The sequence below is a fragment of the Protopterus annectens genome, chromosome 10.part0 (assembly GCF_019279795.1).
Source record: "Protopterus annectens isolate FY-2018-M chromosome 10.part0, PAN1.0, whole genome shotgun sequence".
Classification (NCBI taxonomy): Eukaryota; Metazoa; Chordata; order Ceratodontiformes; family Protopteridae; genus Protopterus; species Protopterus annectens.
The window spans coordinates 1,837,760,969-1,837,773,803 of NC_056744.1; the positions used below are offsets into that span (position 1 = coordinate 1,837,760,969).

Below are 12,835 nucleotides of genomic sequence, written 5' to 3' on the forward strand. Positions count from 1 at the left end.
AAGAACAGAACCCACAGGGTCAGAGTTGTTGGCGCCATGTCAGACTCCAAGCCGGTCACAAGCGGTGTCCCACAGGGCTCAGTCCTGGGGCCCCCTCTTGTTCGGCATCTACTTTTCAGAAGTACAGGCAAACATATGAGGATTATGGCTGCCAAAGTTTGCAGATGACTGCAAACTGGGCGCCATAGTTGAAAATACATCAGACACAGATATCCTTCAGAGGGGTCTCATAGAAACGGATAACTGGTGCCAGAGCCATGGCCTTAAGTTAAACGCCAAAAAATGTATAGTCATACCCTTCGGGAAAAACAAGGTTACCCCAAGCTACCATATAGGTGGCAATCCACTAAGCACAGAAGAGGTTATCAGGGATCTGGGGACCCAGGTTGACAGTAACCTTTCTTTTGACACTCACACTGCCAAAGTGGTTAGGAAGATCTTCTACATTGCCCACCTGATCACGAAGGGATTCACATCCAGATCAAGGGAGGTCATTGTTCCCCTGTACTCTTCACTTATCAGACCAATGATTGAGTACAATGCCCCATTCGGAATGTATCTTACCCGACACCTGCAGCAATTGGAAAGACCCCAAAATTTCCTCACCAAAAGGATAAAGGGTCTCAAAAATATGTCATATGCTGTCCGACTGAAGGAACTCCAGCTCTATTCAGTCGCATACCATCTGCTCAGAGGTGACCTGTGCCTGACATACAAGGCAATGTCCAGCCCGGAATTAATGGACATGCTCCACCTCAAAAAATCCAAATCCACCAGAACCACAAGAGCAAGCGACTTAAACCTCAACACGGATATAAATAGGACGTGCTGGAGGGACAGATTCATCACCCAGAGACTCCCTGTGCTGTGGAACAAAATCCCAGTCCATGTGAGGCAGAGCACCTCACTGGCCCTGTTCAAGAGGAATCCTGACCAGTGAATGGGAGATCGCAAGTTTACCCCGGGGATCATCTCTGTGTCACTGCTAGACAGAGGCACGGCAAACTAATGGACATAGTATTCTTCAACCTAAGGGGTGGTGAAAGCCACAAAACTTTGGGCTAGGCTTATAAATGCCCTAGGGCAGATAGCCTAGTATGAACCTATGAACCTATGAACTGAGTTAACAACAGCTAGTTGTCCTATCTTTGGGGTAGGAAGTGGGGCACAGCTAAGTTACCAAAAGTCACCTGTCCTATCTTGGAGGAATTAATGGGACTGTACACTGGAGGAGCATCTTATGAAAAAAAAAAGCCATGCTTGGGTGCAAACACTGTTCCTCAGAGATGCAGGAATACCTTCTGGAGAGGAATAATGTTGACTGCCTAACCCCCTCAGCTCTCCTCTCTTAATTCAGCAATAACTGTAATCAGCTAAAAGATAATTAGGTACTGACCACAGGATGGCATAGGCTATTAAACTGAGTAGGACAAGGGGAATGAATGTTTCAGGAGGACAGCAAGTTGGCTAGATGGTCATGCCACTGGGCAAAAAATAAATAAATAAATAAATAAATAAATAAATGTGTCATGCAGCTAAGAAAACAAGTAAACAAAAAAGAGTGCTTGCAGCAGGGGAAAGCCACTGCCCCTGGAAATCCCTGGTTAAATACCTCCTGAGTAAATATCCCACAATTTTGTAATAGCCATACTTAGGAGGGAAGGTGGAAGGTTGTGATCCCATGTTTATATTTTACAAAGCAATTCCCTGTATTTCATAGTTGTGAAGAAGGTACACCAAATATAATTGCTCAGAAATGCCTTGTAACTGGGACAGACATCAGCTGAGGTACATATGCTAAGCAGATTTCCTTCCAAATTATTAATAGTTTTATAAAACAGGAGACTAGCATTGCTGTACTGTGTCACAGAAGGGCTTTAGTAGTTTGATTAATTATTAATTACATCTGTGTCAGGTGTGTGTCCTGTTTTTTTAACCTTGCCAAAGTTAAGCACATGGATTATATCAGTCTGCAGCCTTAGATGAACTTGGAAACCTACCCAATTCTGTTCACTGGAAAAGTACTTAAAAGACTTTGTGATCTCTACTTTTGGTGTTACATATACTATTGATAAGACAGAATAAATTAAAACTGAAAGAACAACATTTCCCCTAATGCATTTCTAATTGCAGAACTCAAATTTAGAAGGCAGGGATAATCCCTTTCACAAAAGGGAAGAAAAACAGACATTGAAGTAACAGATGACATTTATATGCACTCTATTTCTCTATTAATTACTGGCTCCTTCTAACCGCCCATCCCATTTGTTTTTTGACTGTGATAGGCAGGCAGTGGCCCAGCATGCCCTACACCAGCTGCGTTCTCCTTCACCATGCAGCACACATTTGGGTGTGCTGCCTGTCTGCCTGGGGTGATAGAATGATAAATAAATCGGTCACACTGTGTGTGATATTCACTCTGGGCACACATGCACTGAAATGTAAACTAGTGTACGCATCCTCAGTTAAAAGGATCCTTAACAAGGAAACACCTTAGAGAGAAAATCCAGTTTCATCTCAGTACACTCCCTCCCCCATTTGTGGAAGCAGGTGATTTCCCATCCTTCGATCTGCACCTCACCATCCAGCTCTCTCATGCCTGGCCCATTACTCAGAATGATGTAACTGACAGAGCAGGTGGACTCCTGGTCCCTTCTCTAGCAGGATGAGTTACAGTCAAGAGTTATGCATTAGTATGGAAAATCAGTGCATCACAACCAAAAGTTGATATTCTTGGGGGCAGCATACAGGCACAGAGGTTGAGCATCTACAGCCAGGGTTTGACAGATAGCCCTAGTTTGGGTAAGACCTAACATCCTATAACACAGATCTCTGGCTCTGGCAAAACAGGATGTTCACCCCCTTTTGGAGGCTGCAGGGGTAGCACCTGTCAGCAGTGGGCAATTCAGCAGACAACCATAACCACCAGTGAAAGCACACAAGGGGCACTTAACTTCCTCGCATATCTATCATGTGCTGAGGCAGTGAGGAAAAACTGGGAAGTTGCTTGGACACAGATACACTCACTTAAAACTCAACCATTTCTTGACAGTAGATGCAAAAGAACTGTGTAAACAGATCAGAGTTGGTAGGGTCCCCTTATTAGTATCATGGCTGGGTTGAGGGCTATGTAGATGCATCATTTTGGCTACCTCACAGCTTTTGTGAAGACGTACAGGTGGTATTGCTTACATATTGCAGCTGTGGTAATAGGGAATCTAAGTAGTTTGCAGAATTAACTAATATACAACGTACAAAGGAACCTAACACTCTTGTGCATGACTCATCATGCATTTTCAGGTTTAGAGAACATTTTATAAACAGAGGTAATCCAGAGGACTCGAGTGAAGTCTGGTATCCCACCAATGACCCAGAGGGTGACAGAACTAACAGGAAACAAAGTTTAATGAATCAGTCCAGTTAAACCCACTTTAGCTAGCACATCTAGGTGTAGAAAAAGAACACGCTCATCCAGCTACCTGCTTACCTGAATAAACTGCTGGAAGCTTCAACAAGGTGTCTTTATCCCTCCGACAGGGAGAGAATCAGACAGAGAGAATTTCCTAGATCTGCTAGCTAAAGTGATTTTATCTGGACTAATTCTTTATACTAAAATTTTTAAATAGTAAAGTAGTGCCCTAAAGTCCACTGACCTAGTGGATTTTAAATAACACTGTCTCACACTTTATTCATTAAATAACATTTATTCAATCATATTCTAAGTGTATTTATACCAAGAGCAGACTCACATTTCCTCACAAATCAGCTTTTTATTTGTTCTCATTATCAACAGAACAGCATAAACTTCATAAAACATTAAGGATTAAAGCTCATTGCGGAATGAGAGCGTCATATCAGCCATTTTATCTCTGTAGTCTGCATCAAAGATTTCATTCTGAGCGACAGTAAGGTGGTTTTTCCAATCTCCAACTGCTCCTGCAAAAACAAGGGACATAGAATTATTAAGTAATCAGAGGCATGCAGGATGAATACAGTGCCCCCTTTTGGATTTCAAACTGATAACAGAAGGCCAGTCTTTCAGTATGTGCTGGTGTGGGGCAGGATCTATGTGCACTCATGAAAGGTAGTTCCTAAGGGACTATTAGTATGTGCTCCTGAAGGACAGGACAGGGCAGGAATGGAACACGTACTATCACATGACACTTATAGTTTACTGAGTAATACATTAACTGAAGTAAAAGCTCAAATACGCAAGAAGGACTGAATATATTTACTGGAAATGAACATCAAACATATTAATATATAAGGTTAAAGAAAAAAAAACACTAAACTATATAAACACTAAAGAAACAAATATTTAACTGTAGCTTCCCTCCTGTTCACTTATTCTCAATCTGTGATCACAAAATTATGATACGTTAAGGCCAAGGCAACAGCTACCAGGTCCAGAAACTGATTTTTTTTTTTGCCTTTAAATCCAGAACCTCAGTATCGGTAACATATACGTGCGCGCGCGCGCGTGCGTGCGTGCGTGTGTGTGTGTGTGTGTGTCTGTGCATATACTGGAGATGTCTTTCTCAGTTATTTGATAAAGTTTATTTACAGGGACAAAGGAAAAGTACTTCCTTGCAAACAAAACATTAGAAGTAGCAGAAACAAAAATACAATCCATTCACAATGGTCATTCCAGAATCGGATCACAGTTGCATATTACTTCATTTAGGTTTTTTTCAAAGTAAAACAGTACATAATAGTCAGCAGTATTTTCATCAGGCTTTGTTTGTCACACAAGCAGGAGTAAGTTTCATTAGTTTCTCAGCAGTTCCTTTTCCTGTTCAGACTTCCGGAGCATCTCTTATAGACTGCATGCTGCAGCTGTGTGAAGACTCCTCTTTGGTACTCTCTCGTCTCAGAGGTTAGACATGTGGCTTCTTCCATTGGTTGTAGCCGTTATCTGCCTCTACATGCATCTGCTCATCACTGGTTACTAGAGAGTCTTGCCTTTTTTGACTTAGGTTCATAGGTAGGTACTAGGTTATCTGCCCAAAGGCATTTATAAGCCTAGCCAGAATGCCCTACATTAGTTCCCTGTGCCTCTGTCCAGCAGAGCCACTGAAGTGATCCCCGGGGTAAACTTTGTTTCCCATCCACTCATCAAGGTTTCTCTTGAAGAGTGTTAGCAAGGAGCTCTGCCTAACGTAGATTGAGATCTTGTTCCAAAGCATGGGAAGTCTCTGGGACAATAATCTATCCCTCCAGCACGTCCTATTTATTGTTGTGGTGAGGTTTAGATCCCTGCCTGATCTGTATTTGTCTGCCATAACATACCATCTGGAAAAAGTAACTTTAGTACAAAGAATCCCACGCTAAGCAGTATATTCCATGCTCAGCAGACACTAAGCCACAGCACATATATATGCACATGTTTAAATGGGGGCATGCAAGGTTGAATTAATCAATTGCAAGTGCTGCTTAGACTAAGAAGTATTCAATTTAAAATAATTTTGTACACACATGACGCATTTGTTTAATTGCATTAGTGCACAGGTCATTTTGCAGCTGTTTTAAATCTACCATTTGACAGCAAACCATGTACCAATTCAGAACAGCTCTCTGCACTTTATTTTTATTTAACGTGATTTATGATTTTGTGCTTCAGTACATTGAATGAGAGCCACATAACACCAGAGTGTATAAAGGGTAGGAGCTGAAGCCATTTCTGAGCAAGTATGTCCTATCATGCAGTATACGCAGCAGAACTGGGAGATGCAGTTTATGTAGGACACAAAGAAATAATTCTTCACAGAAAGGATGGTGGACATCCACAGCAGCCTGCCAGACCTGTTGGTGAAATACTGACCATAGATAACAGATATGCGAGTACTCATCATATCAGTTATCACTGAGAAGTTTATCTGGAGTGGGCAATGTGATTCCCTATTCTTGGGACCATATTATGGCACAGAGTTATTGAATTCTCTAATTCTCATGCTCAGGGCTACAAGAACCCCATGCCAATGCATATCACAGGTGTCACACACCTGTGTAAGAGAAGGAAGACGAGAGCCATGCTTCTGCATTCAACTTGCACTAAGGTTTATGAGCTCACTTGGAAAAACGAAACAGAATAACACAAATACTATAAAATTACAAACATTTCACTGTGGCACCCATTCATACTGCCAGATGTAGGAAACATGCAAACAAAGAGAAAGTGGTGAATATGTAGCATATATTTACACTAGAGGACTATCTTGCAGATCATCCAATACACTGAATACTCACATACCTGTTATGTCTTACATTGAAGGGACCGCTGCAGTAAGGGAAGGCTGGGAAAAATCCAGAGCAGTAAGGAAACATCCCAAGGGTAGAAACCAGAGAGGTCAGCAAAGCAAAAATCTTGGAACTGCAAAGCCTTGAAGCATCAACCGGCCAAAGGTCATCCAGCTCCTGGAACTATAGTGCAAGCAATGGTATTTAGTGAAAGTGTGAACCACTGACCAAGTGTTCATGACATAAGTGCAATAATGGACACATTCTTGAAAATGGCAATAGAAGAAGCCACACCACTAGTAGACTGCCTTTGACCACAATGACGGGGGGTAGTTCACCATTTGATGGCATAAAGGTAACCTTTATTCCCTAGGTAAATAAAATGAAATCTCCATTTTCCTGGACTCGTGCCCTCTCTTTGATACAACTGAAAGCTGAACATGTACACTGAAGGTATGAAGGTCTTTCTGTCCCATCTCCAGCTTTTATCCCCATAAAGAAAGTAGTGAGATGAATGGTATGATTTAAGGAAAATTCTGAAACCAGTTTAAGAACAAAACACAAGCTGTTCCTAAAGGACACCAGATTATTGTGAAAGACCAGCATTCCTAGAAATTAGGGCCTGCAATTCTGATATCCTGAAGATGGACATAATAGCCACCAGTAGCAACAGTCCTCCATGAGATGACTTTCAGATCCATCGAATATGGGACAGGCAAGCCTATTTGTTATGGGCCTCACATCTCAATAAGGCTCTTTAATGGTGGGGCAGATACTGAATCCCTTTCAGGAACTCCTTAATAACCTTGTGTTGCACCTCATTTCTAGAACCCGCCACACTTTGATGCACTAAGATGACAGAAGCAATGAGTGGGAAGGCTTTTTGGTGGCATCAGTCACTTCTGAAAGACTTGACTAATGATACAGTTTGACCACAGATTCCACAGAAGCAGTAAGGCCTAACGGTAATTTGAATCTCTCCCCAGCTCAGCAAGGCTTCTGCAGTTTGCAATGAAATGGACTTCTGCTCTTTCAGGAATCTGAGACCCTGAAATCACAGCATTCTCATGCACTTCACAGCAATAAGGACATTTTTTCATCTTTCTTTGAATTTTGTGTGAAGGTACATAGTCAGAGGTAAATGAGGAAATCTGCATAGGAATTTCCCCATTTAGCTCTGATCATGTATGTGAGAAAGGATGTACTGCCTGCCCAGCTAGATGGAATTTTGTAAATAATTATAGGTCATTTGTGAATATCAACATGATTTATATAGAAGTGTGACAAAGGGAGATACTGCCAGCACAGCTATCTGAGAGTTTGTAAATAATTATATGTCATTGGTGAATATCAAAATGATTTATATAAGATGTTTATGTTACAAATGCATTAGAACTGTATGTCATGTGTATATCAGACGGCTCTGTACAGGTGTTGAGAATATATTTTGTACACTGCTTGTGCTTGAAATGTTACCACAGTGTGCCCTACTGGAATAGAACAGAAATGTACATGCACTATTGCAACTGTTTAAGTGTATATATTTTAACAGTGAAAGCTGGAATACATGAGGTTAACTTCAGAAAAATAGCTGAAATTAAATTACATTATGGCAGCAAGGGACACAGGTCTGCGCTGAGAAGCATTATCTATTGTCTTCTTTGTGAAGTAATTACTACCTCTGAAATCATGAGGGAATTGTTTTAAGACTTCCAGCATCTGCCAAAGATCTGAGGTCTATGTATTTTCACAGGTAGATGCTAAATACGGCTAGCTTCCAGCAGTGGGGGTTTGAACTGGGGACTAGAGTCAGATGACAAGAAATGATGTCATTCTGCAAGCTATCCCTGTAGGAATATTTGAGATATTAATTTAAGAAGTCTCTTAGAGAGACACAGCATTTTGTATTCTGTCTTTGACCTGACAACGAGAAGATCCATTCACCACATCTGCCTTGCTCTTAAGTTAACTAGGGTATAGTAATTCTCTTAGATTCTGCCAGGAATATAGTGAAACATACTTTAGATATTTTTCTTTATTTATTTCAGACTGTCCTGCAATGTTCTCTTAAATATTTCCTGTGGTTTTGAACTCTGATGTCACTGTGACACAGTAACACCTATGTCCCATTTACAGTTTCCAGTCACACACTCGTACACACAGTAACAACTATGTCCCATTTACAGTTTCCAATCACACACTCGTGCACACAGTAATACCTATGTCCCATTTACAGTTTCCAGTCACACACTCCTACACACAGTAACACCTATGTCCCATTTACAGTTTCCAGTCACACACTCGTACACACAGTAACACCTATGTCCCATTTACAGTTTCCAGTCACACACTCGTACACACAGTAACACCTATGTCCCATTTAGAGTTTCCAGTCACACACTCATACACACAGTAACACCTATGTCCCATTTACAGTTTCCAGTCACACACTCGTACACACAGTAACACCTATGTCCCATTTACAGTTTCCAGTCACACACTGTACACACAGTAACACCTATGTCCCATTTACAGTTTCCAGTCACACACTCGTACACACAGTAACACCTATGTCCCATTTACAGTTTCCAGTCACACACTCGTACACACAGTAACACCTATGTCCCATTTACAGTTTCCAGTCAAACACTGTACACACAGTAACACCTATGTCCCATTTACAGTTTCCAGTCACACACTCATACACACAGTAACACCTGTGTCCCATTTACAGTTTCCAGTCACACACTGCACACAGTAACACCTGTGTCCCATTTACAGTTTCCAGTCACACACTGCACACAGTAACACCTGTGTCCCATTTACAGTTTCCAGTCACACACTCGTACACACAGTAACACCTGTGTCCCATTTACAGTTTCCAGTCACACACTGCACACAGTAACACCTGTGTCCCATTTACAGTTTCCAGTCACACACTCGTACACACAGTAACACCTATGTCCCATTTACAGTTTCCAGTCACACACTCGTACACACAGTAACACCTGTGTCCCATTTACAGTTTCTAGTCACACACTCGTACACACAGTAACACCTGTGTCCCATTTACAGTTTCCAGTCATACACTCGAACACACAGTAACACCTATGTCCCATTTACAGTTTCCAGTCACACACTCGTACACACAGTAACACCTATGTCCCATTTACAGTTTCCAATCACACACTCGTACACACAGTAACAGCTATGTCCCATTTGCAGTTTCCAGTCACACACTCGTACACACAGTAACACCTATGTCCCATTTGCAGTTTCCAGTCACACACTCGTACACACAGTAACACCTATGTCCCATTTCCAGTTTCCAGTCACACACTCGTACACACAGTAACACCTATGTCCCATTTACAGTTTCCAGTCACACACTCGTACACACAGTAACACCTATGTCCCATTTACAGTTTCCAGTCACACACTTGTACACACAGTAACACCTATGTCCCATTTACAGTTTCGAGTCACACACTCGTACACACAGTAACACCTATGTCCCATTTGCAGTTTCCAGTCACACACTCGTACACACAGTAACACCTATGTCCCATTTACAGTTTCCAGTCACACACTCGTACACACACTAACACCTATGTCCCATTTACAGTTTCCAGTCACACACTCGTACACACAGTAACACCTATGTCCCATTTACAGTTTCCAGTCACACACTCGTGCACACAGTAACACCTATGTTCCATTTACAGTTTCCAGTCACACACTCGTACACACAGTAACACCTATGTCCCATTTACAGTTTCCAGTCACACACTCGTACACACAGTAACACCTAAGTCCCATTTACAGTTTCCAGTCAAACACTCGTACACACAGTAACACCTATGTCCCATTTACAGTTTCCAGTCACACACTCGTACACACAGTAACACCTATGTCCCATTTACAGTTTCCAGACACACACTCGTACACACAGTAACACCTATGTCCCATTTACAGTTTCCAGTCAAACACTCGTACACACAGTAACACCTATGTCCCATTTACAGTTTCCAGTCACACACTCGTACACACAGTAACACCTATGTCCCATTTACAGTTTCCAGTCACACACTCGTACACACAGTAACACCTATGTCCAATTTACAGTTCCCAGTCACACACTCGTACGCACAGTAACACCTATGTCCCATTTACAGTTTCCAGTCACACAGTCGTACACACAGTAACACCTATGTCCAATTTACAGTTCCCAGTCACACACTCGTACACACAGTAACACCTATGTCCCATTTACAGTTTCCAGTCAAACACTCGTACACACAGTAACACCTATGTCCCATTTACAGTTTCCAGTCACACACTCGTACACACAGTAACACCTATGTCCCATTTACAGTTTCCAGTCACACACTTGTACACACAGTAACACCTATGTCCCATTTACAGTTTCTAGTCACACACTCGTACACACAGTAACACCTATGTCCCATTTACAGTTTCCAGTCACACACTCGTACACACATTAACACCTATGTCCCATTTACAGTTTCCAGTCACACACTCGTACACACAGTAACATCTGTGTCCCATTTACAGTTTCCAGTCACACACTCGTACACACAGTAACACCTATGTCCCATTTACAGTTTCCAGTCACACACTCGTACACACAGTAACACCTATGTCCCATTTACAGTTTCCAGTCACACACTCTTACACACAGTAACACCTATGTCCCATTTACAGTTTCCAGTCACACACTCATACACACAGTAACACCTATGTCCCATTTACAGTTTCCAGTCACACACTCGTACACACAGTAACACCTATGTCCCATTTACAGTTTCCAGTCACACACTGTACACACAGTAACACCTATGTCCCATTTACAGTTTCCAGTCACACACTCGTACACACAGTAACACCTATGTCCCATTTACAGTTTCCAGTCACGCACTCGTACACACAGTAACACCTATGTCCCATTTACAGTTTCCAGTCACGCTGCATAACACAGTAACACCTATGTCCCATTTACAGTTTCCAGTCACACACTTGTACACACAGTAACACCTATGTCCCATTTACAGTTTCCAGTCACACACTCATACACACAGTAACACCTGTGTCCCATTTACAGTTTCCAGTCACACACTCGTACACACAGTAACACCTATGTCCCATTTACAGTTTCCAGTCACATACTCGTACACAAAGTAACACCTGTGTCCCATTTACAGTTTCCAGTCACACACTCGTACACACAGTAACACCTGTGTCCCATTTACAGTTTCTAGTCACACACTCGTACACACAGTAACACCTGTGTCTCATTTACAGTTTCCAGTCATACACTCGAACACACAGTAACACCTATGTCCCATTTACAAATTCCAGTCACACACTGCACACACAGTAACACCTATGTCCCATTTACAGTTTCCAATCACACACTCGTACACACAGTAACACCTATGTCCCATTTGCAGTTTCCAGTCACACACTCGTACACACAGTAACACCTATGTCCCATTTACAGTTTCCAGTCACACACTCGTACACACAGTAACACCTATGTCCCATTTACAGTTTCCAGTCACACACTCGTACACACAGTAACACCTATGTCCCATTTACAGTTTCCAGTCACACACTTGTACACAGAGTAACACCTATGTCCCATTTACAGTTTCCAGTCACACACTCGTACACACAGTAACACCTATGTCCCATTAACAGTTTCCAATCACACACTCGTACACACAGTAACACCTATGTCCCATTTACAGTTTCCAGGCACACACTGTGACACACAGTAACACCTATGTCCCATTTACAGTTTCCAGTCACACACTCGTACACACAGTAACACCTATGTCCCATTTACAGTTTCCAGTCACACACTCATACACACAGTAACACCTATGTCCCATTTACAGTTTCCAGTCACACACTCGTACACACAGTAACACCTATGTCCCATTTACAATTTCCAGTCACACACTCGTACACACAGTAACACCTATGTCCCATTTACAGTTTCCAGTCACACACTCGTACACACAGTAACACCTATGTCCCATTTACAATTTCCAGTCACACACTCATACACACAGTAACACCTATGTCCCATTTACAGTTTCTAGTCACACACTCGTACACACACTAACACCTATGTCCCATTTACAGTTTCCAGTCACACACTCGTACACACAGTAAAACCTATGTCCCATTTACAGTTTCCAGTCACACACTCGTACACACAGTAACACCTGTGTCCCATTTACAGTTTCCAGTCACACACTCGTACACACAGTAACACCGGTGTCCCATTTACAGTTTCCAGTCACACACTCGTACACACAGTAACACCTATGTCCCATTTACAGTTTCCAGTCACACACTCGTACACACAGTAACACCTATGTCCCATTTACAGTTTCCAGTCACACACTCGTACACACAGTAACACCTGTGTCCCATTTACAGTTTCCAGTCACACACTCGTACACACAGTAACACCTGTGTCCCATTTACAGTTTCCAGTCACATACTCGTACACACAGTAACACCTGTGTCCCATTTACAGTTTACAGTCACACACTTGTACACACAG

The 12,835-nt window shown here is 42.1% G+C and overlaps 1 protein-coding gene across 1 annotated transcript in view; it reads right to left on the minus strand.

Moving 5' to 3' along the window:
- Positions 1-3,750: 3,750 nt before the first annotated feature.
- The window catches only part of LOC122814091 (sulfotransferase 1C1-like), a 464,542-nt gene continuing 455,457 nt past the window's right edge, over positions 3,751-12,835 (minus strand). The window contains exon 8 of the mRNA XM_044086701.1: positions 3,751-3,936. Coding sequence (XP_043942636.1) covers positions 3,824-3,936 — 113 coding nt within the window. The 3' untranslated portion in view covers positions 3,751-3,823. The remainder of the gene's footprint in view (positions 3,937-12,835) is intronic.